Genomic DNA, 27,632 nt, shown 5'->3' with positions numbered 1-27,632 from the left:
TCCCGAGCAAGGCTACCTGCAGTACTCCGGGGCCGTCTGTGGGCACTGAAGGTGAGATATCTGTCGTCTTGTGGTGTTGTACACTGTGGACGCCCGTATTGTAGCGCCTGGACACGTTTCCTGTCTGCTGGAATAGTTGCCATAATCTTGAGATCACACTTTGTGGCACACAAAGGGCCCGTGATATGACCTGCTGTGTTTGACCAGCCTCCAATCGCCATAGTATTCTACCCCTCATAACGTCATCAATATGTGTTCTTCGAGCCATTTTCAACACACCATTAGCACGTCTGAACACGTCTGCACAATTACTAGCTGCACCGTACTCTGACATGCACCAACACACCTCTGCGTATGTGGACTACTGCCAGTGGCACCGAGCGACGACCGCAGGTCAAATGCACCCGCATGGCCATACCCCGAGGTCATTTAAACCCGCAAACCGCCCACCAGAGCGTTGTTTCACCATGTATCAGCATTATCCTTAATTTATATGAGTAGTTCTCGGCTGGAAGCTCCTGGACATCTAACCACGTGACCCGGATGGAAGCTCGAGAAAAGTTATCAAGGAAGAAAAGAGTGAAGAAACATGAGAAGCCCTCTGTGAGAGTAGTTTCCCGTTCTTTCCATGAAAAATACTTTTTTAAGGTTTTCTAAACGTCGCTCTGGCATTGCTGCAACACATTGTCCCCCCTACTCACCTACAGATACCGCCGACTCCAGCATGGCGCCTCCGGCGGCCACCACTAGCGACTCCGCCACGACGAACAGCAGTATCAGTGACGGAGTGAACAGCATCGCCACCCTGCTGACGACGTGCATCACCACGCAGGCCAACTGCAGCGGTCGACGTCCGTACCTGCAACCAGCGTATACCCGCTTGCTTCAATAAATATTCCAGTTCCCAGATTTGTTTCTGTAAAATTTGTCAAGACACAAAGGAACTGAAGACATTAGCGGCCATCCTCGCCGTAGTTATACAGGGTGTTACAAAAAGGTGCGGCCAAACTTTCAGGAAACATTCCTCACACACAAATAAAGAAAATATGTTATGTGGACAAGAGTCTGGAAACGCTTAATTTCCACGTTAGAGCTCATTTTAGTTTCGTCAGTACGTACTGTACTTCCTCGATTCACCGCCAGTTGGCCCAATTGAAGGAAGGTAATGTTGACTTCAGTGTTTGTGTTGACATGCGACTCATTGCTCTACAGTACTAGCATCAAGCACATCAGTACATAGCATCAACAGGTTATTGTTTATCACGAACTTGGTTTTGCAGTCAGTGCAATGTTTACAAATGCAGAGTTGGCAGATGCCCATTTGATGTATGGATTACCACGAGGCAATAGCCGTGCCGCGGTACGTTTGTATCGAGACAGATTTCCAGAACGAAGGTGTCCCGACAGCAAGACGTTCGAAGCAATTGATCGGCGTCTTAGGGAGCACGGAACATTCCGGCCTATGACTCGCGACTGGGGAAGACCTAGAACGACGAGGACACCTGCAATGGGCGAGGCAATTCTTCGTGCAGTTGACGATAACCCTAATGTCTGCGTCAGAGAAGTTGCTGCTCTACAAGGTAACGTTGACTACGTAACTATATGGAGAATGCTACGAGAGAACCAGTTGTTTCCGTACCATATACAGCGTGTGCAGGCACTATCAGCAGCTGATTGGCCTCCACGGGTACACTTCTGCGAATGGTTCATCCAACAATGTGTCAATGCTCATTTCAGTGCAAATGTTCTCTTTACGGATGAGGCTTCATTCCAACGTGCTCAAATTGTAAATTTTCACAATCATCATGTGTGGGCTGACGAGAATCCGCACGCAATTGAGCAATCACGTCATCAACACAGATTTTCTGTGAACGTTTGGGCAGGCATTGTTGGTAATGTCTTGACTGGGCCCCATGTTCTTCCACCTACGCTCGATGGACACGTTATCATGAATTCGTACGGGATACTGTACCTGTGCTGCTAGAACATGTGCCTTTACAAGTAAGACACAACATGTGGTTCATGCACGATGGAGCTCCTGCACATTTCAGTCGAAGTGTTCGTACGCTTCTCAACAACAGATTCGGTGACCGATGGATCGGTAGAAACGGATCAATTCCATGGCCTCCACGCTCTCCTGACCTCAACCCTCTTGACTTTCATTTATGGGGGCATTTGAAAGCTCTTGTCTGCGCAACCGCGGTACCAAATGTAGAGACTCTTCGTGCTCGTATTGTGGACGGCTGTGGTACAATACGCCATTCTCCAGGGTTGCATCAGCGCATCAGGGATTCCATGCGACGGAGGGTGAATGCATGTATCCTCTCTAACGGAGGACATTTTGAACATTTCCTGTAACAAAGTGTTTGAAGTCACGCTGGTACGTTCTGTTGCTGTGTGTTTCCATTCCATGATTAATGTGATTTGAAGAGAAGTAATAAAATGAGCTCTAACATGGAAAGTAAGCGTTTCCGGTCACATGTCCACATAACATATTTTCTTTCTTTGTGTGTGAGGAATGTTCCCTGAAAGTTTTGCTGTACCTTTTTGTAACACCCTGTGTATATGGTGTCTCGTCTTTCGGTTATTTTGATCCATGCATCCATTATGAATCAAGACACAAAGGAACTAAGGACATTAACTGTCAGGAAGAATTCATTTAAATCAATGGGGAAAGTTGAAAATTTGTGCCTGACCAGGATTCGAACCTCTGTTTCCTTCTTCATTTTTTTTGTTATTAAACGCGAAGGCTAATATCAAAAGTTTTGGACTCAGTGGGGTGAGAACCAGCAACACACTACACGATGCTACCTTACAATTCTTGGACAATATTAATTTTTTTTCTTTTCTTGCTTGTAACGGCAAGATAGAACGGACCCAGGGACAACTTCAGGCTGGGTGGGGACAACGTGTGCAAGGGTCGCACGTCGTGGCCTGGCCACGATGCCTCCCCCCCCCCCCCCCCCTCGTCGCCCCGACTGCCACTGCGCTCTATTATCACATAGTAATGGTATTTTTTAATTTATCTTTTATTTTTATTTATTTCAGACCTTACAACTTGCCACTCTAATAAGATAGGAACATGGTGGGACAAAATCCTACATGGCTTCCACCACTTAAAAAGAAAAAAAAATTCACTTTTAGTCGTACCCTGCAACAACTTATTTTTCCATTTCTTAAACAAAAAGTCTAACAGAGCCACAAAAATGAAATAAACTGTAAAAAGATACACCTGAAAAAGGCCGGTAATGAAAATACCGCGATGACTGGTTAACTCACCACTTTCTTTTTTTTTGTCAATTTTACCAAAAATAAGGTAACAGGAATGAAACATTCCAACAGCAAATGGTTTCTACACATCATCCAACTCCCTGACGACTAAAGAAGAGACACAGCATTTTCGCAAAAAGTGAACGATGGTGTGGCAACCTATCCAATGGGCAGAAACCATATACTGGAAAAGGCACAAGGGTGCTTGTCATACCCGCTCCGCAGCACGTAATGTACATAATGCCCGACATACCACATAACTGTATTGTTCTCTTTTCTGGCGACAAGGCTAAATCGGGAGAATATCAATGGAGATTGTCGCTTCCGTCCTTCTAGCAAGAAATGCCAATTGTCGGCGAAGCCAGCTCCAATGTCTGTGCCCGCAGGGGACCAACTGGTGATATAAATGTATCTTTTTCATGGCAACGACTGCCTCAGTCTGTCTCACCAAGGTCAATGAGATAAAGTCGTACGCTGATGGAGAGAAGGATATGAACGACTTGGTACCACGAGAACGCCACCTCCATAGGAAACAGGAGTAGGCTGACACTGGATCAAACAACCTTCCATTCTGTCTCTGATGATGGGGACTCCGCAGAGAAAGCGTGATTTGGAAATGTCCAGCGACATATTAGCATTTTTACAGAGAGATGAGACTGGGAAAGAATATCAATCCTCGAGTAACAGACATCAAGAAAAAGTTCACGAATATGACTTAATTTATTATCTATCCTACCAACATCTATAGGAGAGCTACAAGTCACTGGGGGACGCAAAGGCACGTTGAAATAATGTGTCGAAGAAATAAATCAGGAGCCTCGTCCCGAACATCAGGGAGGCACAAACGTCCCTCTCGCTGGGGTCGCGCCATAACCGGATAGCGCACTCGAAAAATAGAATTTCGCCAGATAAACTTGCTCGATAATCGTTATAACTTTCGGGACATCATCACAGGAAAGGCAAAAATTTGGGCAACAAAATAGGCTTCCTCAAGACACAAGTTTGCAAGGTCTGAAAGTTATGAAGTAACGAGAGAGAGCGACGCACGTGTTCAAGGATCGCTCGTTGAATTCTGTCCTTGACGGATGTCCAATTTTACGCACCAATCTTCATCGGACAACAATCGATAACAATACCAAACGATCGATGGCGGGCGACCGCTGCAGCCCATGGAATTTAAACCGCGTCAGATCCCCGCACATTGAGTAATCAGTGTCTCCGGTCGTTAACCTGTGCTTTCGTAAGACGACAAAATGCATCCCACAGTCTTTGAGCATCGGTATCTCGTCATGAGAAGGAAGAAGCACCATAAAGCCAACGGCGCACGCGCGAACGATAAACCTTTCGCCCAATAACGACCTGCCACACAATCTAGCAGCTACGGACCGCAAAATGGGTTCCAGAAGCAGCGTGAATAACGACACAGATAGCGGACTACCCTGTGCAACACCTCTACACACTTCTATGAGGGGAGTGAGACCACCACTCACGTCAATAGGCGCCTGAATATCAGTAACTAGAGACATGAACAACCTTCGTTCAGCATCATTAAAACCAACAGCTGTTAACACTCGCAACAGAAAATCTTGACTAACTATGTCACACGTATGATTAGAATGAATGGAAAGTAGACCTCCCGATAAAGGGACACAGGAAGCTATCGCGATGAGGTCACGACATTCAGGAACGGGAGTCAGGAGAGTACGACCCGGAAGCAACGTTGATAACACTCGACCACGTCAGCAAGCAAAGCCGACAAACAGCTATTTATTGCCAGTACTATGATTTTATAATAAAAATTGAGTAGCTTTATCGGTCGGACCTGGTAATTAAAACAATTCTTCCAACCTTAAAAGAGAGTGGGATGTGTACCCCTTGCAACATTTCATCTTCGGGAATAACTTCCAAATCCGGCAATTTGCTGGAAGGAGAGAGAACTGCAATGTGAGAAACCTAATAACGGTGAAAAGCTGCCAAAAACTCCTCATGGAGAGCTGGCGCAACAACACTAACAAGGAGGGAAGTAAAATCAGCAGGCCGTATTCCGTCAGATTCTACTCCAGTGTAGAGATCCGAAAAACACCAAGACACTTCCTTGGAGATAGCGTTCGAAGCCGAATTAGATGATACACAGGCGCAAACTCATACTGGAGAACCGAATGTGGCTGGGAACGCAAACGAAGACCATCTAATTGCAGTCTTTCGAGTTGCAGGAGTTTCACTCGTCAGGTAACGACATTCTTAACTCTCAATGGGACGTCTCGAGCACCGTCGTAAAGATCGCGAAGGACAGTATAATAAAATTCCCGAGTCTTCCTCATTTCATCCGCTTTACCGTTGCTAAAACCCAAGAGTGCAGTGCAAAGCCGAGGTATGGCAGTGGCAGCCCACCATTCCATAATCGAGGGATAACACAGTCGGAAATGGCTTGCTCGCCCCGCACAGGGCAGCGATGACGTCATCCAGAGAGGGGAGCGCCAGAGATAACATATCTGGCTTCCAAATACGGCGAGAAAGATGTACGCTCTGCAAGACGTCGTTAAGAGTCATTGAAACAACACAGTGAAGTTGGCAGGAATTATTTCAACTGACAAAAGCTGAATACGTAGTGAATCAGACAAATGAAAGTGGCCCAGTCGACTGGTAGAAGTAGCTGTGAAGTAGGTAAACCACACTAAAGTCGGATATCTTCAGATCCATGTTTCTCGTAGACTCAACGAATTTTTACCTTGTTCACAAACTGCAGCACCTTCTAGAATTTTCACACCAATTAGGGTCACATAAGTGAGGCCTTTCCCGAATGTACTTCCGACCAAAAAGTGGTTCTCGAGTCCAAAGCTTTTCTTAATCATGCCTTTTGCGTTCTTGTACAGATATTTTCACAGCAACTTACATCCCCCTGACAAATATTTGTTTACATCTAAACGAGAAGTGAAATATCAATTTCCATAAATTTAGCACAAAGATTTTTTTTAATGTAACGAAATTCTTAAAAATTTTCATCCCCTGTTTCACCCCCTTAGGTTCGGAATACCGAAAAATCCACTTTTAAACGACCTCTACAGTAGAAGACCGACGCCTTTTCCAAATTTCATGTTTGTATCCTTAGCGGTTTGGGCTGGGCAATGATAAGTCAGTCAGTGAGTCAGGACATTGCCTGTTATATACAGAGATTGGGAGTCTGCTCCACAGGACGTCTGCTCCGCACATCAAAATATTTCGCGATTTTGATGAAGTAGATAGTGGCATGTTCCTTATGAAAACACGAGCGGTTACATGTACGACCAGATCCAGATGGAACATAAAGAAAACTTAAAGGTAGATCATAAAACGACAACTTACATTCATGCCATGCGCTGCACATTTTAAGTAATGACTAATGAAATATGGTGGCTTAAACCATTCTAACCGTGTGAGCATTCATGTTATTTTGTACTTATTTGTAAAGAACTGTTAACATTACCTGTATACTACACATTATTATTTGTATCTTTCGACAGTATATATAAAGATGGACCAAGACTGAAACCAGTAGATATTTGGGTTTAAAATAAAAGCACCTGCTGGTTCAAACATGCATTTTATGCATTACTTGAGATCTGTTGACATTCACCTTCCAAAAATGTTTAAAACAATGCCAGACCATGCGAGCAAGGTGATTTTTCGATTCTAACGATGCAAATTAATGAAGTGCACAAAGGTGATTTCGTTTATCAAGAAGTCTCTGTCAGCTAAGATAATCCCAACATTCGCTTAAGTCAACACAAAAGTGAATGGTGCTGTTTCGAGGAAAATGAAGAGCCTTAGTGAACACAAATGACTTCAGAAAGAATTAAAACAGAAGCCCAAATGTCAGGCAGCATTACGCAGACAGACATATTTAACCTATATGAAATAATCACACTCTTTTAAATTTAATTCTCTTAATACTATTGTGAGTGTTATAGATGCCATTATTGACAGTGAATTACAAATTTTGTTAGAGTAGCACAGTAAGAAAATAGAAAAGTTAAAGAAAGATCAACATTTACTGCAGGAGAGTAACACCAGTCCATCTTTCCAATATTTTGATAAAATGGTAAAAATCATTGACATGGTTCTTGAACCACATGAAATCAGTAGTCTCAGCAAAGGTCTGAACTTCAATGTCAACTATAGACTACATGACAAAGGTGTTAAGTGTTTTGTTGCTCACACAAAAATATAGATCAGTTAACAGGTTCAGCTGCATACAAAAACTCAATGACAAAGTAGTATAGGTTTTCGATAAATATTTGTGTAATAATAGAAGAGGGGAGGAAGAAGAAAATAATAGAGATGTAGAATAAAGACAGATCACTAAAAATAAATTAAGTGGAAATGAAGCACTTACATTGAAAGCTGATAAGGGAAATTCGGTTCTCATAATGTATATCAGTGATTCTATTGACCAAATAAAACAATTTGTTGTTGACAGTGGGATCAGTATAACTAAGAAGGACCCTACTCCAGCAATTCAAGACAAAGTTATGATATTTATTAAAAATTGTAATTTTATGCTTAAAACTGGGAAAAAAGTCACTCTAGTCATTAATCCTAATGCCTCTAAATTACAAGCACAACCTGAGATCCACAAGGAAAACATTCCTATACGCCCAATTGTAAACTATAGTTTTACAAATAAATTCATAAAACTTTGCCAGGGTACCTTTTGAGCCAAAAATTAAATTCAGTTTTAATTGATAGATATGTCTTCTACAAAAAATACATCCTAAAAACATTTCTGATCTCCTAGCATCAGTTAAAGAATTACGGATACTTAATGATATACTCCTTTTTTCATTAGATGTTACTAACTTATATATCAACGTCCCAGTTGGTGAAACCATTGGACTGATCAGAAAGAATTTAATTACACACTGACGTTTACCTATTCCAGTAATTGTAGTGGTAATGGATGGGCTAAAACATGTCTTGTCACACAGTGGCTTTACTTTAAAGGGGGGTAGGATGTCAAATGGGCAACTTGGAGCAGGAGAGACACCACAGGAAGTTTTAAGTTCCACTGTCTATAGTTTTACAAATAAATTTATAAAACTTTGCCAGCATGACCAGGAAGGACTCAAGATTCACACTCAAGGCGGTGGAAGTTAAAAAAAAAAAATAAATTTTTTTACATGTGAAATTACATCATTTTTTTACTTACTGTTGGCTACATTTGGTAGTACAGGCACACTTTTCTTCATAAGTAAGAGAGATTCTTACATGAATTTTGCACAGCCTACAGGCAATATTTACAGCTGTATGAAAGTCTGGAATTTATTTAATGTATAAAAAAATTAATGACCTGTTACATTTTAAACCTCATGTTTAGAAGAAACTCAAATTGTATAATTAATTATCTCAATTTTTACCACAGTTTTTAATAGATTTGGAAAATTCAGGAGTTTCATACACCTTAAGTATGGTTTGTATGCTGTGCAAATTCTTCGAAGAATGTCTCTTACTTGTGAAGAAATGTGTACCTATAGCAACAAATGCATCCAATAGTAAGCCCCAAGGGCTAGCAATGGGATGTTGCATAGCTGAAATGTTAGCCAATATCCTCATGGATCATATTGAGAACAAGATCCTAAACAACAAATCAGATCACACAGTCAGCTTTATTATTTATGAAAGATATATAGATGACACCATTATACTAGTTGATGGTAATGACAAAGTAATCAACAAAATCTACAATCTGCTTAATAATACCCATCCAAATTTAAAATTCACTATAGAAAAAGATAATAAAATTAATTTCCTGGACCTAGAGATTTCGAAAGCAGATAGCAAACTAGCCTTTAACATATACAGTAAGCAAACTACCACAGATATTATTATTCATGAAACATCCTGCCCCCCCACATGATATAGCCATCATGCATACTTCCATAGCATGATTGACAGATTGCTAAGAACCCCCACATCTACTATAAACTCTGACAATGAAATGAAATACACTGAAATCGGTAGCTGTAAGTAATGGATACCAAGAATGGCTAGTTGATAATATCTTACAGAAAAAGAAAGAGATAAAACATATATAGCGAATCAAAAAATTACCCTAACTAAAGACAAAGCATTAAGAAACTAGATAGATAAGTCTTCCATATGTAGCTAGTATCTTGGACAAAATAAATAATGTATTTAGGAAATGTAATGTAATATTGGCTTGTAGAATTCATAATAACATTTCAATAACGCTGCAAAAGAATTTAGTTGCATAAAAGGGAATATATGGGAGGCCAGATGTCCACAGAATTAACTGTCAACAATACGAAAACTTTTACATAGGCTAGACTGGGAGGAAACTAAAGACAGCGTTTCTTGAATACACACACCAATCAAACACTTCAGCTCAGGGCTTCCATCTTGAAGCTTATAATCACGCAATAGGTACCATTGATGAGAATATGCAAATTCTACATCAAGCAAAAAAGGAATTAAGTATGAACTTTCTGGAGGAACTTGAAATCTTTTGTAACCTTGTAAAAGATCCAAATGATGTTCTCAATGAACAAAAAGATTTGAAAAATAAGGATTTCTTTGAGAATTTACCTGAGGTCTTTCACTTACCTGATTCTAATCCCTAACCTTTCATTTTGAAATATACCACTACTCCTCCCTCTTACACACCATCTCCTTAGACTTGTCTTCGTGATAGATGTTATAACTTCGTTTTGTGATGTGAAAAGATTGCCTGACATACATATGACAAGTTGTACCTAGCATTTCAGTGTCAACTCCTTATGTTAATGACACTTTTATTGCATACAGTTTTTTTATAACCCTGTCAGGATTCTTCACTAAGCAATTGCAGTACAAATAAATTATATTATGGTTTGTTATCCACATCCTGTGTATTACCATTGTTCATTATAAATATTTATAAGATGTTTGTAACTTTTCTCCTGTTGTTATACACTGAATATGCTAAACACTCAGTAATTCTATCTTTAACTTTTATTATATTTGACATGGACTTCTGGTGAATAAGTTTTCCACACCTAAAGTATGTTTGTACTCCAAAGATGTAGTTCTCATTTTAATGAACAACAGGTCACATATTTCTTTTTACTTATAACTGTGTTGTCAAATGCTTTTATGTACATAATTCATCTGCAGCTCTATATCTACATTCCATCTAATAAGGTTCAGTGTGTACATAGGCAAGTATGTATTTTGTTTAGCAATCACTTAAATTGATAATGTAAAGAATTTTTTCTATCTGCTTCTCAAAATGTACACCCAATGGTCGAGCCCCTAATGCCTTTAGCTTAACGTTTACATTGTTTAAAGAATGTTACTCATCACTACCACTATTATATACATGTGTTGTCAATACTCCCTCAATCCAAATTTGAGTACATGGTTGGTTACACTGTTCTTATTTATTCCCTCCCCTTATTTTCGATACTAGCACTACTGACATACTAAGCTTCCAGTTAAGCACTGTAATAAAACTTCATTAACATATGAAGGTTTCCTTTAAATATAGTCGATACGTGACAGTAATTCTTTCACTACGATAACTTGGACATATATGATCACTGAGTGACATTTCAAACCATTTAAGAGCACCGTATTTTAGTTTGTTTTAATGTTATAGATGCGATTTCCATTACTTTTATGATATTATTGACGTTTGTTTGTATACTCATGCATTTCATTAGGTATATGCAATGAATATGATACTGTGTAACATTAGGGTTATATAATTTTTCCACCTTGTACTCTAACATTTACGTTATCTTATGCCTGGAGATAGAAACTTAGTTTTCTGTTTACACATGAAACTATACCAAATATGTTCACTAAAGATAGTCTAGTCCTCTACATTGCCAAGTAACATGTCATCAGGATATTTTTTAATCACATATAACAAAAAATTTCTTTTAAAGATCTTTGACAAACTTCTCATCATTTTTATAAAGTATAACTTACAGTCTTGATCTTCTCTTCTACTGCTCTGTATACATTTAGTATTTGTGTGTTTGCTTCTAAAGTCCCGTGTCACAAACTTACATTCATGGCATGCACTACACATTTTTAGTAATGACTAATGCAATATGGTGGCTTAAACCATTTTATCCCACTAAGTATTCATGTTGTTTTGCACTTCTTTGTAAAGAACTGTTAACATTTTCTGAATACTACATACATTTATTTGTATCTTTTTTAGTATCCATGAATATGGTCCAAGACTGAAACCGGAAGATATTTGGGTTTAACATAAAAGCTCCTGATGGTTCAATTATGTATTTTATGCAAAATTTTGTAAGTTGAACGATCCACACAACAGTTGCTGAATCAACAATATTTTTGTTGTTTACTACTTAACACTAAAATTCCATCATCTGGTGTACAATAAAAAAAAAAAAACACTTAACTGACTGACGTCGTCTCCAATTCCAATGTTGTCATTGATGAAAAGTTCTGCAACTGAATTGAAAATGGGTGACCAAGGATCCACTGAGCAGTTCCCATGCTGTGTGACCGAAATTTTCGTTCCATGACAACGCTGGGGGAGGGGGGAGATGACCTCAATCGGTAAAATGTTCTTCTTTTTTATTTTAATCCAGATGACGGAATTTTAGTATCCAGAAATCGGTCGTGTAGGCAATAAAAACCTTTTTCGATTCAGCAGCTGTTGTGCGGTTCCTGAAATTTACAAAATACAATTGTGGCTGCTCCACAAGAATTCGAAGAAAAAGTATAGTCAGAGAGTTAAATTTCAGCACTGGCAAGGAAGAAATACAGCGACAGCCGGGGGCCCTGTTCTCGCCATGCACGCACTCATAAAATAGTTGCGAGACACCTGGGGAATTTTTCAGATAAGAACTGCTTGAGCCTGACCTCACGGAATCCTCCTCTGCAGGAAGTCATTTCACTTCAAGTAAAGGTTCCTCCCTAAATGTAAACTGCATTTCATGGACGTACTGTGTATTATTCCTACAGCTACATGGTTGCATAAAGAGCTGGAGGCCACTTCTGCTGGTTGTTTGTGAGCTTTCAACTCAGCGTGTGCCAGCTCTCCAAGTGGCTCACTGCTCCCCTCAATCAGATGTAGGCCTCTAGTGTACTGGCGATTGCAGTGCCACTACCCATTCTTGTACTGACAGACAGGGATTGTTCATATCCTTTAACACCAAATGGTAACAGAAAATACAAAGGTAATAAGAATAGAAGGACTTTTTTTTTTCAATTACATGTCACCCATGTAGCCGAACAGCAGTCCCAGGGCTGCTCCAATGTTCTGTGCATAGAACATGACGTCACTGACAATGTGCATGTCGTCGCAGACCCAGTTCATCTCTGACGGCACCGTCAGAGGGTACCACGTATCGTCGTACTCCCAGCCGTGCTGGCAGGGCACCTCGGAAGCACCGTCCACGGCGCTTCCGTTGTACATCAGGCACTTGCTGAATGTCCCTCCTTCCCTGTGTGACATACGTAGAACCTCATTATAAGTGCATTTTACAACATAATCTGAAAACTATAGCACTGGATACAACTAGAAATCTAGGACAAAATCCAGAAACCGTTTGAGAAATTTGGTTTGCACACTGTTGTATTGCCTGACAAAAAACTAGAATCAGCCACAGGACACCAGAGACATTTATCGTTTACTGATGCTCGATCTCTCTCCTGTGTTTTGTGAGTTGCAGTGGATTCACTCTACAGCTGTTTTTTACTGACAGGACTAGAGCAAGGCTTCCCAATCCCTTCCCTTAGGGGTCCGCTGGCTCTTTCTATGGGGTCCGCGGCCACCTTTCACCAAATCGTGTAAAATAATGAGTAAAATTACTGAATAAAAATGTGAAAATCAAATTTATCACTTTTTTTTCGTGTGATCGCCAAGCAGCCTTTACGGTTCCTAAGTGAGAACGTATACACAGTTTAGTGCCGGAGAATGCGGCTTCTCTGAATCGACTGTTTCGCAACAATACGGAGGTCGTTTGTGTCCCGGCTCACGGCGCTAGATGCGCTGAAACCTTTTACGCATGCGCGGAGCGAGCTTTGTCGACCAATCACAGCGCTCGCTGGCACGTATGCGGTCCCAGGCATCATTAAATGTTAAACTTGCTTTGTCAGTGCACTACCTATTTCATAAGTCGATTTTTGACCAGTTTATTACTTCTAACATGGATCGGTGGCTGAAGTCAGGATCACTGAAGAAATGTGCAGTTTCTCCATCGCCTTGACAACAAGGGAAGTTTCCAGTTGAAATGAATGAAGAGGGAGGACGACCAAAGGAAGACTTTACATACATTTGAACATTTTTCTTCGGATTCCATGAACCCCCCCCCCCCCCCCCCACACACACACACACACGGCTGTTATGAAACATGCATGCTCCTTACACATCAGTAGCCAAATGTTAGAAGTGAACAGACCATAAGCGAACAGTTTGGACGTGACGTTGATTGCTCTTGGAGGAAGAAATTTCAATTACCAAGTAATTTTAATCAGGCTATAGTGTTTTGAACAAAGTGAGTAAATCCGCTAGTAAGTGTCTGGATACAATGGGAATTCAAATTGGATCGTTAATTTCAAGTTGTTTTCATTCATCTCTAAACCACAGACTAATGATACTTCGAGGGGGGAGGGGGGTCATTGGGAACATAGTACTTGCATTAAGAAGCTTTCAGTTCCCATGGGTTTCGCTCTGAAATTTAAAGTTACTGTGCTCCTGACTGACTAGGGGTCTCATGTATTTTCGACTGAAGAAGGGGTCCGCCAGCTGAAAAGGTTGGGAAGCCCTGGACGGGAGTGTAAGGAATCTCTTCTGGAAGACACCACTCAGTCTTACTACGTGGACTAAACAGTGAAAGACTTTATGTGGAAAAGGACAGTTACGAATTAAACTACTAGTACGTTAAATTTGCCTAATTTTCTGACAAAGTGAAGCACCAAGCATGTTGATGAGGTACTCCCACGGCCAACGAGATACCCATATCTCTGCCTGACAGAACACACGCTGGGCAAGCTCGGATGTCAACTCTGTCCTCGTGCCAGAATCCAGGAGATAAATGGTTGAAATGGCTCTCAGCACAATGGGACTTAACTTTTGAGGTCTCAGTCCCCTAGAACTTAGAACTACTTAAACCCTAACTAACCTAAGAACATCACGTACATCCATGCCGGAGGCAGGCCAGGAGATAGAGGACGAGTTACAGCACATGTTGGTCAGCTTGCCTCGGATACAACGGCAATAGAACCAATGCATGCATCCAGGACAGAGTGTGCGCAACGCCATACTGATAAATGGGCTAACACTTCCAGGATTTTTGAAAATTTGACTCGGTTTTTTAGTCACTGCAGTACACAAAACCCTCAACTCATGAGTTTTCAATTCGTTTCCTCCTTCCTTTTCGGTGCTTCACTTCTTTTGTGAGGCACTGAGTGGGAAATGAAGAAGTGGTCTGTGATGGAAAATAAATATTTTTCTACAGGATTAAAACATAATTGAAATGGTGTAAATCTACCTTGTTTCATCCATGAATCTATTGCTGCTTTAATATGTTGTTGTTTACTTTGCACAAATACGGTCTTAATGTACAAGTTCCTAGAACTGTAAGCGAATGATAATGTGAATGAGCCGTGGCACGGCTCTCGGGCGCCAGACGCTATCGATTACTCCTCTGGTTGAGGTTGGCACTATGTGCGATCGCGAGCGCCTCCTGTCGGAGCGGGTCCTAACGAGGGAGTGAGTGCGAGTACGGGAGTCTGGGGCGGACAGCAGGGGAGAACGGACATTGCGGCCGCACTCTGAGGCGACAAGAAGAGTTCTTGTGCACGGCCGAGAAGGGAGCGTTGAGCAAGGCGGCAGTCAGCATCGCTTTCCGGGGACAGAGAGTTGCGGCAGTCCAGCGAGCAGACACCAGCTCCGGGAAAAGTGCTCCGGTTTGTGGACGTGATGTGGGTTGTATTTTGGCGCAGTATAGTTTGCTTGGTACGCATCTGCTGCTCCCTTTATGCCCACGTGTGTTGTTTTGTCCATACGTGCATTGAAAAGGTTACGCTTCGGCTGGAACAGTGATTTGTGCTTTACATTCATGCATCCTGACTAATTTGTTTTGCTGCAGGCAGCTGTAATTTTTGTCGCGATTGCCTTAGCCCGGTGGTGCCTAGTATCCGAGAACAAGACAGCTAACGTGTGACCTGTTGTTTTGGGTTTTGGAGTCCTGTTTGGGGAACCTAGTTATCACGCACACAAATGTATTACTGCCGAGTGAGGTTAGTCGTAATCTTGTGGAACTGAGCTTTCAGTGACTGGCTCGTCTGCAAGTTAATTAATTTAACCTTTGTGGTGTGTTGTTTTTTCGCTTTCAATGGTGAATTTCTTGTCATTCATTTGTGTATGTTTCGCCGTTAATGATAACTGTGAGTAAGATAGCAAGGTCTTGAAGGGCTTGCGTATCCTGACTGTAATTTGGCAACTGTTTAATTTGATTTCTTGTTTATCGGTCTGGTGAAAACTTATGCCAAGTTTACTAATTTCCGCTTGTGGTCCGGAAGTTGGTTTGAAGGTAAATCCGTTGGTAAATCTTTACTGGACCTAACTGTTAACTGATCTTGCGTTGAGCTAATGCCATTATTAAATCGTTTCTTGTGTGCTATAAATTGTATTACCATAGACAAGGAGACAGGGCAAATCCTGTGGTCGAGGGGTAGGCTCGGTTGCTGCTCTGCGTGTGGCGTCTTGTCGCTCGCTATCATTTCCCGCGTTAGTACGGGCGGCGTGAGATTTGTTTGCTCGTGGTTGTGTGGCCGCTAGTCAGCTGTGCCTGCTCCCGCTTCAGGGTGTGCCGTGTTTCGTAAGGCGTACGCCGACTTTCAGTCACTGTTACTCCTGTGTTGCTGTCGGTCGCTTACCGAAACGTTAGTCTGTTTTAGCACGGTGGCCACTGGGCTGTGACGATGTCGATTGATGACCAGCGTTGGGGCGGTCGTCCGCTGTCAGTGGCTTCGGTCGCTTGGACTTGGCAGTTACCTTCTGGTTAAACAGATCAGACTTGTTTATTTGCTGTAAATTCCTAAGTAGTTTGTGAGAAAAGTTGTAACTCAGCTTTTCATGATTTGACACAATTCAAGCATTTTGGTAAGGCATTTTCCTATCTATGTTTTATTTAAATGAGAATTCTTTATTGGGGTTATTCACCTGTTGAAGCTTAACATAAAATTTGTAACTTAGCTCTCATGATTTTACTTAATTTAAGCATTCTTGTAAAGCAGTCCTTTATCTACGTTTTATTGATTGGAAATTCTTTATTGGGGTTATTTACTGGTTGAAGGTTAACATATGTTTGTAACCAAATTTATGTCCTTGCTTAATTGAGATTTGTTAAGAGCCTTTATTGCTAGAAGATCATTAAAGCTTGGGTGCTTGTAATTGTGAATACTGTTGTCTATGTTGTGGGCTACCCTTCCACTTCCACAGCCAAGCTGTCCTATCTACCAGTACAGTGAAGACTGTAAGGTAATGACAATGCGTCAAATGAGCAAATGTGGTAGTCCTTACTCAAAGGCGGGGAGTAATGTTGTTCGGTAATTTGCCTTCAAAACAATTACCGGTATACAAATTCATTGCCTTTCAAGTCACCACCAACTCTCTCCTGAACCAGAAATGAAACGTGGAAACACATTTTAAAATGTTTAATTTCTAATGTATTTTCAAAAATAGGAAATTACACATACAGAAATATGTGGGGTTTTTAACGATACGTCAGTGAGATCCAGTGAATACCATTACCATTTTGGTTCATGTCGTGGAGTGGAGCCTGTGATCTGGGGCAAAAGGTTGGCATCAAACAACAAGAGGAGTGGACAAAGGACGTGAAAGCGAGAATCAAATTGGAACACAAATAGGTCTCTTACATTTACTGATTTGTTTCCAACTGAAGGCATTCCTCTAATTTCTGCACACACACACACACACACACACACACACACACACAGCGCATATCATTGATAATTCGTACTGTTCTTTGACCAATAGGAGACATATTTCAAGTGACTGAAAACCAGTGCAGGGCCAACGGCCTTGGCGCAATGGTAATACCATTTCCCGTCAGATCACTGAAGATAAGCGCTGCGTAGTGTTGTTGGCAAGCGGGGTGCACGCAGCCCTTGTGAGGCAAATTGAGGTGCTACTCGGTTGAGAAGTAGCGGCTCTGGTCTCGTAAACTAACAAAACAGCCGGGTAAGCAGATGTCACCAATATCATTTTCTCATTGTTTAGCGGGTGTCAACTCAAAACAAATAGCGCTCATCGCGCCTTTCATGCCAGTGTCGACAAAAAGTGTCGGTTTTTGTTTCCCATTACAAACAAAATGATACTTAAAGCGTAATTTCAAGTACCCATTCTATAGAGCTGATCCAGGTTAGTATGAGGTTAATTACCCCTGAGGGGTAAATGAAATTTTCTAAAACGATTAGATTCTGTTTCAGTCATGAAACTAAATCATTTTCAGAAGTTTTTGAAGTTTGTGGTAAGGTCTTATGGAACCAAACTGCTGAGGTCTTCGGTCCCTAGGCTTACGCACTACTTAATCTAACTTAAACTAACTTACACGCACACATGCAAGCCCTAGGGAGGACTCGAAACTCCGACGGGGGCAGCCGTGCAGACCGTCACAATGCCTCAGAATGCGCGGCTACCTCGCGTGAACATTTGCAAAATATTATTACTACTATCACAATTTTGAAAGAATGTAAAACTGATTATATAAATTATCAATAATTATTGTTTCTCAATTAGCAGCATTAATACGGTGGAGGGTAGAGGTTCCTCACATAGACCAGTACACACATAGGTCTCGCTCTGTCTCGTACATCGCTGATGATAAAAGCGAGACATACACGTAACAAATGCTAATTATCTCAAGAAAATGTCTCCTCCAAGCTATAGATAGGACCTGCAGTAGTTCAGAAACTGCACCATTACTCTCTTCCAAAGAGATAAAAGAAATAATTGACAGGATGTAACAGCAGTAATTCCACGATCGCTGCTATAGTGCTGTTATTATTGTTATTATTATTATTATTGGTATTACAACTACGCTACTGGCCACAAAAATTGCTACATCAAGAAGAAATGCAGATGATAAACGGATATTCATTGGACAAATGTATTAAACTAGAACTGGCATGTGATGACATTTTCATGCAATTTGGGTGAATAGATCCTGAGAAATCAGTACCCAGAACAACCACCTCTGGCCGTAATAAAGGCCTTGATACGCCTGGGCATTGAGTCAAACAGAGCTTGGATGTCGTTACAGGTACAGCTGTCCATGCAGCTTGAACACGATACCACAGTTCATCAAGAGTAGTGAATGGGCGTATTGTGACGAACCAGTTGCTCGGCCATCATTGACCAGACGTTTTCAGTTGGTGAGAGATCTGGACAATGTGCTGGCCAGGGCAGAAGTCGAACATTTTCTGTATCCAGAAAGGCCCGTACAGGACCTGCTACATGCGGCCGTGCACTATCCTGCTGAAGTGTAGGGTTTCGCAGGGATAGAATGAAGGGTAGAGCTACAGGTCGTAACACATCTGAAATGTAACGTAACCGTTCAAAGTGCCGTCAATGCGAACAAGAGGTGACCGAGACGAGTAACCAATGGCACCCTCTACCATCACGCTGGGTGATATGCCTGTACGGCGATGACGAATACACGCTTCCAAAGTGCGTTCACCGCGATGTCGCCAAACACGGATGCGACCTGGATTCATCCGAAAACATGACGTTTTGCCATTCGTGCACCCACGTTCGTCGTTGAGTACACCATCGCAAGCGCTCCTGTCTGTGATGCAGCGTCAAGGGTAACCGCAGCCATGTTCTCCGAGCTGATAGTCCATTCTGCTGCAAACGTCGTCGAACTGTTCGTGCACATGGTTGTTGTCTTGCAAACGTCCCGATCTGTTGACTCAGAGATCGAGACGTGGCTGCACGATCCGTTACAGCCACGCGGATATGATGCCAGCCATCTCGACTGCTAGTGATACGAGGCCGTTGGGATCCAGCACGGCGTTCCGTATTACCCTCCTGAACCCACCGATTCCATATTCTGCTAACAGTCATTGGATCTCGACCAAGGCGAGCAGCAATGTCGCGATACGATAGCCCGCAATCGCGATAGGCTACAATCCGACCTTTATCAAAGCCGGAAACATGATGGTACGCATTTCTCCTCCTTACACGAGGCATCACAACAACATTTCACTAGGCAACGCCGGTCAACTCATGTCAGCACGTTGTAGGTGTCGCCACCGGCGCTAACCTTGTGTGAATGCTCTGAAAAGCTAATAATTTGCATATCACAGCATTTTCTTCCTGTCGGTTAAATTTCGCGTCTGTAGCACGTCATCTTCGTAGTGTAGGAATTTTAATGGCCAGCGCACTACTGTTAGTGTCTGAAGTCCGACGCAAATCATTAACAGTCTGAAGTCTTCCAGTTTCCGACCATTCAGAAGTAGGAGGGCAGCTATCAATCGAACAGTAACAACAGTGCACACATTTTAACTTGGTTTATTTTAAATGGACCTGCAGTGTGCACGTCAAGCAATTGTACAATGGACAGTAATAATGCCAGGGAATTGTGCGTTGTAACAAGTGTGTGCCCTCACTGCATATAGTTAGCTTTCTTATCTGAGAAGGAGTTGTGGGTAACCTTTGCCATGCACCACAAACTCCTTCGTCATTCATTCATACACCTTCCCTTCCCTCCCTACCCCCTCCCCCCCCCCACTCACACACACACGCCCAAACCAAGTATCCTTCATCTTTCGTCATTTTAAAAATTAATGTGTTTCAAGAAAAGTCTTTCATTCTATAGTTTAGTTTGGTGCTAAAGATGGTAATGTGGAAGAGGGCGGCGGTAACAAACGGCAGGGCAGGGCAGGGGGTGGGAGGGGGTGAGGACGGGGGTGCTAGCTATTGTCTGAGTGCACTTAGGGGTAGTGGTCTAGAAAAGGTTGGGAACCACTGGTCTAGTGCTATATTTTTATCGATATGTATTAACCAGGTTAGTAAAACACAAACAATAACCGGTACTACAGCACCGACTGAGCACCGCTACATGATTGGCAGGAGCGGTCTGCACCCGCCAGGCCAATCGTATCACTGCCCGAGTAATGGTTATTGTTCGAGTTTTACCAACCCTTTTAAATACATATACATAAAACAAATATTGAACCAGGCGAATCTGAGACCGCCTTATCGAATGAGCACGTAAAATGACGCTAATAAATCGTTTTGTTTCTGAAGGCGAAACATAACGGTACTTTCCGTCGAGACTGGGCATCTCATGAAAGACATGATGAGGAGTACTGGCTCCAGCTACACATTGCAGAAACGGCAGTGCAATTGTCTGACGAAACACCAGAGAAAATGTGCCTGACAGCTGTTAGGAGAGACACATTGTATACACTAGGTAATCAAAAGTATCCGGACACCTGGCTGAATATGACTTACAAGTTCGCGGCACCCTTCATCGGTAATTCTGGAATTCAGTAGGGTGTTGACCCACCCTTAGCCTTGATGACAGCTTCCACTCTCGCAGGCATACGTTCAGCCAGGGGTTGGAAGGTATCTTGGCGAATGGCAGCCCATTCTTCACGGAGTGCTGCACTGAGGAGAGGTATCGATGTCGGTCGGTGAGGCCTGGCACCAAGTCGGCGTTCCAAAACATCCGAAAGGTGTTCTGTAGGATTCAGGTCAGCCCTCTGTGCAGGCCAGTCCATTAAAGGGTTGTTATTGTGTAACAACTCCGCCACATGCCGTGCATTATGAGCAGGTGCTCGATAGTGTTGAAAGATGCAATCGCCATCCCCGAATTGCTCTGCCACTGTGGGAAGCGAGAAGGTGCTTAAAACATCGATGTAGGCCTGTGCTGTGATACTGTCACGCAAAACAACAAGGGGTGCAATCCCCCTCCATGAGAAACACGACCGCACCATAACACGACCGCCTCAGAATTTTACTGTTGGCACTACACACGCTGGCAGATGACGTTCACCGGGCATTCGCCATACCCGCACCCTGCCATCGGATCGCCACATTGTGTACCGTGATTCGTCACTCCACACAACGTCTTTCCACTGTTCAGTAGTCCAATGTTTACGCTCCTTACACCACACCAGGTGTCGTTTGGCATTTACCGGCGTGGTGTGTGGCCTATGAGCAACCACTCGACCATGAAATGCAGGTTTTCTCACCTCCCGCCTAACTATCGTAATGCGAGCAGTGGATCCTGATGCAGTTTGGAATTCCTGTGTGACGGTCTGCATAGATGTCTGCCTATTACACAATATGATCCTCTTCAACTGTCAGTCAATAGACAAGGTTGGCCTGTACGCTTTTGTGCTACACGTGTCCCTTCACGTTTCCACTTCACTGTCACATCGGAAACAGTGGACCTAGGGATGTTTAGGAGTGTGGAAATCTCGCCTACAGACGTAGGACGCAAGTGACACCCATTCACCTGAGTGCGTTCGAATTACGTGAGCTCTTCGGAGCGCCCCATTCTGCTCTCACCATGTCTAATGACTACTGAGGTCGCTGATATGGAGTACCTGTCAGTAGGTGGCAGCACAATTGACCTATTATGAAAAACGTACGTTTTTGGAGGTGTCTGGATACTTTTGATCATATAGTGTATATGCCAGTGTAAGACTTTATGTTTCTGATTCTGTCATCTCTGCAAAAATTCTCTTTCCAACGTGATTTGTATAGATATTTGTCAGTATCTGTGAGAGTGCGCTTTGCACTGGGAATTTGACAGTTTGCGGCACACCTAGTCCCAGTCTCGCGCAGCCAGCCAAATAAGCATTGCTCCTGAAGTAGTGCGTCAAAAGGAGGCACTGCTGGATCCAGTCAGAAGATACAACGAGCGAGTTCTTGGCAGAGCCAAGTGCAAGATCCTCGAGAAGCTGAAGTACTACCTGAGTGAATTTCATGCTGATAGTTGCACCCTGATGGTTTTAAGACTGACGCAGTGCACTGTGTCGTGTGCGAGTGGTGCCTTGGGTGTATTTGCCAGCAACAACGTTCTACGTGGTAGCTGATGTAACATGCAGCGTGCAGGTGTGTACAGTGAGTGAGAGAAGTTCAGCTTCTTGAACTACAGGTGTAATGTGTCAGGCAAATCCAACACCTTCCATGAAAACCCTGACACAATAAGCAAATCCAGCAGTATGTCACATAGCTCCAAATAAATCGTGACATTAAATTAACCAAAGTAATACGATTAACGAGTGAGCAAATGGAATACCACAGACTAACACAAGAATGCCTAAATGAATGTCATACCTTCTCACCGTGAGACAGACGCAGTTCCAGGGGGAGAAACGAGAACAGAAGCTAAGAGCAGAACCGTGTTAAGCTAGAAGGCCCTACGATAAGGGACGGAAACCCACGTCGCCAGCTAACCGCCAGGACCACCCCCAGTCCATGTTAAAAGATAGAGCCCTCCAGAAGAACAATATAGGTCTTACGATAACACTAAAAGGGCCACACCAGCTGCAAGTTTTAGCGTGAGACATTGTCGCGTCTCTGTTACGTTGCAAACGTTAAAAACATTGCCCCACCACGAAAAGTATAACGTTTCTCATTGGATAGACAGAATTTTTGTAGGCGGAGCTTAAGGTTAATATTGAGACCCTGATTGGTCAGTTGAAAACACAGCTGGATAGCTTTTTTTAAACTAAATTCGGTAAATTGTAGTAAGGAGAATTTAGGAGAGAGTTGCTTCCGAGACGGCGAGCTGCATGGAGCTGCGGCGCCCGCCGCCCCCTGACGCTGCATAACCAACGACAAGGTAACGAACGCACGCGATGCCGCATAACAGCGCATAAAGCTTCACTCATAACTGCAGAAGGCTCATCAGTTACACCCACATTTTACGTAATACTAGTGTCGATCATCAATTAAATCTCATGGTGTTCACATTTGCTACTTGAAATAAAAATCTGAAACGCGATGATATTTCTGTTATATAATTATTGAGAAGCCACATCAGCTGCTGTAATTTACGACAAATTAGATAAGTAATTCAAGATAATTGAGGATCACTGTAGACCATTTTGATAGTTTTCTCTTCCGTCAAACTTAATTTAAACCTAGATTATAGATGTGATATGGCATAGGTCATCCTTAGATCCATTGTAGAACTTGGAAACCCATTCAGGGAATAGTCGTTCACATTTTTGTTGAACGCAGTTGGTTTTCATCATCCTGTATTAAAACATTTCCTTTTATCAATAGTGCAATTTATAAACAATGTTTTGTGAGTAGAATAAAATTTCCAATGGTAAACGTAACTGCTCTTTCGACGTTATTTTACCAGCTAACTAAAAATAGGAAAGCCTTGAACCCCTTCCACTAAATTTAGTTAGTATTAATATTCTTTTACAGGGAGTGCAGTGGAGCTTACGCTGAAATCATTAAATATTTGGTTATATCATTGCTAGTCTCACTGAACTCTTCTGAACTCTACATGTCATGTGTGGTCTGGCGTCTCCTTACCCGCAACAGGTCCCAGGTTCAAACTAGTCAATTCCCTACAAAATACGCTCAGAGCGTCGATGCGCGAAAGTGGTAGGGGGACACGACTTAGAACAAACAGACACCACGCAGAATGTTAGACAGGCTGTGAACTTAACTAATTTTATTTGGTCCAGGATGCTTTTGTTTAAACTACACAGCGAGCTTAAATCAGTTGTTGGCACAATTGTACAAAGAATTCATCTCCTTATTTGTTCTATGCGAATGTTCAATAGAACAGATACTTTGAAGAAGGAAAGTGCCGAAAAATAGATTTTTGTTTGTTTCGTTTTACCAAAAGTGTGTTAGCATACAGACGCACTTTGTGAGCTATAAATGAGTTACAAAAACGGAGAAACAAAACCTACTCATCTGCTGGCTTAATCAGACTTGGGAAATACTCGGCAGTTTGGAGAACGGAACGCACTGCAGTTTCGAATTCGTTCACCCTCTGCGCTGGTGGTCCTACCTGCTTTTCAGTTCTTTAATACATCGCGTTTTCAGTGCATCACGGCATTGTTTTGTGTTTAATTTTTCAACGTCTGAGTTTACATATCCGTCATAGAAGCAAATGAAGAACAAATTATTGATATAGCAGCTAAGCTACATGTTTCAAAATCGTGTTTGTTTGGAGTTTCTAATGCGATGCCATGGTTTTTGTTGTAGGCCACATTTCCTGACGAAGTATGTAGCATGCTGCTGTTGCAAATAAACAGTTTGAACCTTGAGATTGAATAACTTCATGTTGTCAGTGGCATCTGATAAGGTCAAAACTGTAACACCACTTCAGTGCGCTTTCTCCTTGCATTCGTAGCTACTGGTCGATTCACAAAAATATGTGATACGTTAGTACCTCCCAAAGCGAGGGCACTCCTTTCTTCAAGGTAATCGCAATTTTGGGATTGCGGAAAGGAAAATCAAAAGACTACACAGAATTTAAATACCACAACAATACACTGATGTAATTCAATTCACAAGGAAAATGAGATGCAATATTACTCAAATCTCTGATGAAAATACACTGGATTTCAACAATCAGTGGCCTTAATTCCACTAATAATCAACAAAGTTCCTGTAAAAGTCCCCATTTTCGATTTACAAGTTCAGGCAGTTACAATATTCCTTCCGGAGGGCTTAATTAACTGTATCTGCGTTGTCTGATATTTGGGTGAAAAATATTTTCTTTGCCGCAAGAGAACAATGCAGGATGCCCCACATTCCATCAGAAACCGTGTGCAGTGAAAAAATCCCGATACAATATATGAAGGTACAACATGCACCCAAGGTAGTTACATACATTCCATGTGAGAACTGGCCACTTTGCGAGGCGGTGTTGATGTGGCCAACAACTACTGCGAGGGCGGAGAAAATGAAGCGCATTGATGGTCTTCAGAACAAATTTCATAGATAAGGCTTTCAAAATCTGTGAGAAGTATAGATGTTTCTTGCATATGTCGTATTTTTTAAATGATTTGTGAAAATGTAACTGATTCTGATGTTGTAATATGAAGTTTTAGTGCTTAATTCATGATCAGGTTGAAGAAGGGAACAAATTCTCTGTTTTTAATATTGTGACGCCTCCTTGAGAACAATTCATCGTCCTAAGGTTCTGATATAGGAGTCTAATGTAAAGAATCTCATGTAACTGTTTGGTTAAGACAAAATTAGAACTAAGAACAGGCGAAAGTTTTTTTTTTTGTATTTACTCACAAAACGATATTTTTTGATTAGTTCCCTTCTTCAAACTACAGAATCAATTGTGTGTGTTAATATATTAGATTTTTTAAGATATTTGTGTCGGTGTTTTGGTGTAGTGTGTGGGTACCTTGTGTGGTCGCTGTCTAGTGGAAGTAGTAGCAGTAGACCAATGTGTATTTATATGTTATTTACCTCATCCCAGATAAATCTAGGACTTGACTGGTATTCTTATGTTTAATTGCAGAAGTTGTCTCCATTGTCATTAGTTGTTATGGCTGAGGTCCATGCTCTGTAAATTGTGAATGTTAGTACACGATTACGTATCTAATGGCAAAGGCTCGATTTTAATTCTGTTGATTGTGTGAAATATATCGGCTGCACTGAATGGTTTGAGCCCTGCTCAGGGACTTCTAGGAGCTACAGGAGGATATATTAATTTACTGAAAGTGTAACAGCATGCTGTTGCTCACATGTATTTTATGTTTAATAATTTAATACTTAAATCCATTTCCATGGCTGCACAACCACCAGCCCAACCCCATTCCAACTATGTTCTACACAACAGTTTCCATTCCACTGTAAGCATATGATTCGTCATATTGACTGTTCTTTTGCTCTGTGATTAAATTCATGATTCATATTAGTTGATCTGTAGCGGTATTTTGGATTTGTGGGATTTCTGGGATTGTGAGCTGTTCTATTCCGATCTGGTTATCATTTATTTTTTAGGTTGATGGGAAGGAACTTTATATACTTCCTTTTTCTACGCTATTTAATACTGAGAAAAGTGTTAATGTGTGAACTTTTCCATGTAGCAGGTGGCAGCATTCTTGAAACTGTTAACTGATCTCATGGGGGTATTTTCTTTATGTACTTTGAGCCTGGCTTCTCTGCTATTGTGCTGACGACTTTTTTTCTTTTTTGTGAGTAAATTTTTGACGGCCAATAGTTCGACCAACTTTAGTTCTTCAACAATATTTTTTCTTATATGATTCGTATTTGTTTCATTCATATATTTCTGCAAATCCGACATCATTACAGTGTAAATCCTGCCTGTTTTGTAATTATGACTTACCCTCCCTAATCCCTTCCTACAGTTTTGTTTCTCTAATGAGCTTGCCTGTTATTTTTCTGTGTGTTTCTCTCAGTTTTCTTGATTTTGATTAAATCGTTTACTCATTTTACTATCAGTTCGATTATTAGTCTGTTACCGATACAGCATTTTTCCTTCTGATACTAAAATATAACTAATGTTTGCATTTGTTATTTTAGTTCTTGTTAACTTTATATTTAAGAAATTTGTCTGTGGCAGTTATATTTCCACTTCATTCAGTTGCATTTCAGTGATATTTATTATTCCTGAGTAAAATTTGTGTGGAAAGTTTTAACTATGTGTGGTGTGTGGTGTGTGGTGTGTGTGTGTGTGTGTGTGTGTAAGAGAGAGAGAGTGAGAGAGAAGAGGGATGCAGGAAGGGGGATAGAGTGACAGACAGACAGACACACAGACAGAGATAGAAAGAGAGAGAGAGACAGAGGAAGAGGGACAGAGGGAGGTGAAGAGAGAGATGTAAGTAGTACATGTGCAAACTGTATAGTTTTTCGTTTAGTTCAAGATCTTTCCCACACTGTCGCCTAATTTCAGTACAGAATGGCCAGCCTATTTCAGATATTAAGGAAATTTCACGTAAAATTTCATATTTTATTTTTCTTTGAGTCTTTCAAGTTCTCAGATGGCTGTGAGCGCTATGGGACTTAACAGCTGAGGTCATCAGTCCCCTAGAACTTAGAACTATTTAAACCTAACCAACCTAAGGACATCACACACATCCATGTCCGAGGAAGGATTCGAACCTGCGACCGTAGCAGTCGCGCGGCTCCAGACTGAAGCGCCTAGAACCGCTCGGCCACAGCGGCCGGCTCAAGTTCTCTTGCATTATAATTTCAACTATGCCTATCTGCCACTCAAACTTGTTCCTCAGGACAGAAGCAATTCATTTAAGAGGAAGCTACTAAAGTCAACATCACACGACCCACAACGGCGTCTCTGCACAGTAAACCAGCGTATCCATGCCACCGTTTAGCCAATGGT

The 27,632-nt window shown here is 41.8% G+C and overlaps 1 protein-coding gene across 1 annotated transcript in view; it reads right to left on the bottom strand.

Moving 5' to 3' along the window:
• Positions 1–693: 693 nt before the first annotated feature.
• The window catches only part of LOC124788449 (solute carrier family 22 member 7-like), a 71,271-nt gene continuing 44,332 nt past the window's right edge, over positions 694–27,632 (bottom strand). Inside the window, exons 3-4 of the mRNA XM_047255721.1 lie at positions 12,504–12,734; positions 694–859 (exon numbers count right to left, since the gene is read on the bottom strand). Of these exons, the coding sequence (XP_047111677.1) occupies positions 694–859; positions 12,504–12,734 (397 nt within the window). The remainder of the gene's footprint in view (positions 860–12,503; positions 12,735–27,632) is intronic.

This window comes from Schistocerca piceifrons, chromosome 3 (assembly GCF_021461385.2).
Source record: "Schistocerca piceifrons isolate TAMUIC-IGC-003096 chromosome 3, iqSchPice1.1, whole genome shotgun sequence".
NCBI classification, from domain to species: Eukaryota; Metazoa; Arthropoda; class Insecta; order Orthoptera; family Acrididae; genus Schistocerca; species Schistocerca piceifrons.
The sequence above is the reverse complement of the archived record's forward strand: the minus strand, read 5'-3'. Positions and strand labels throughout refer to the sequence as shown.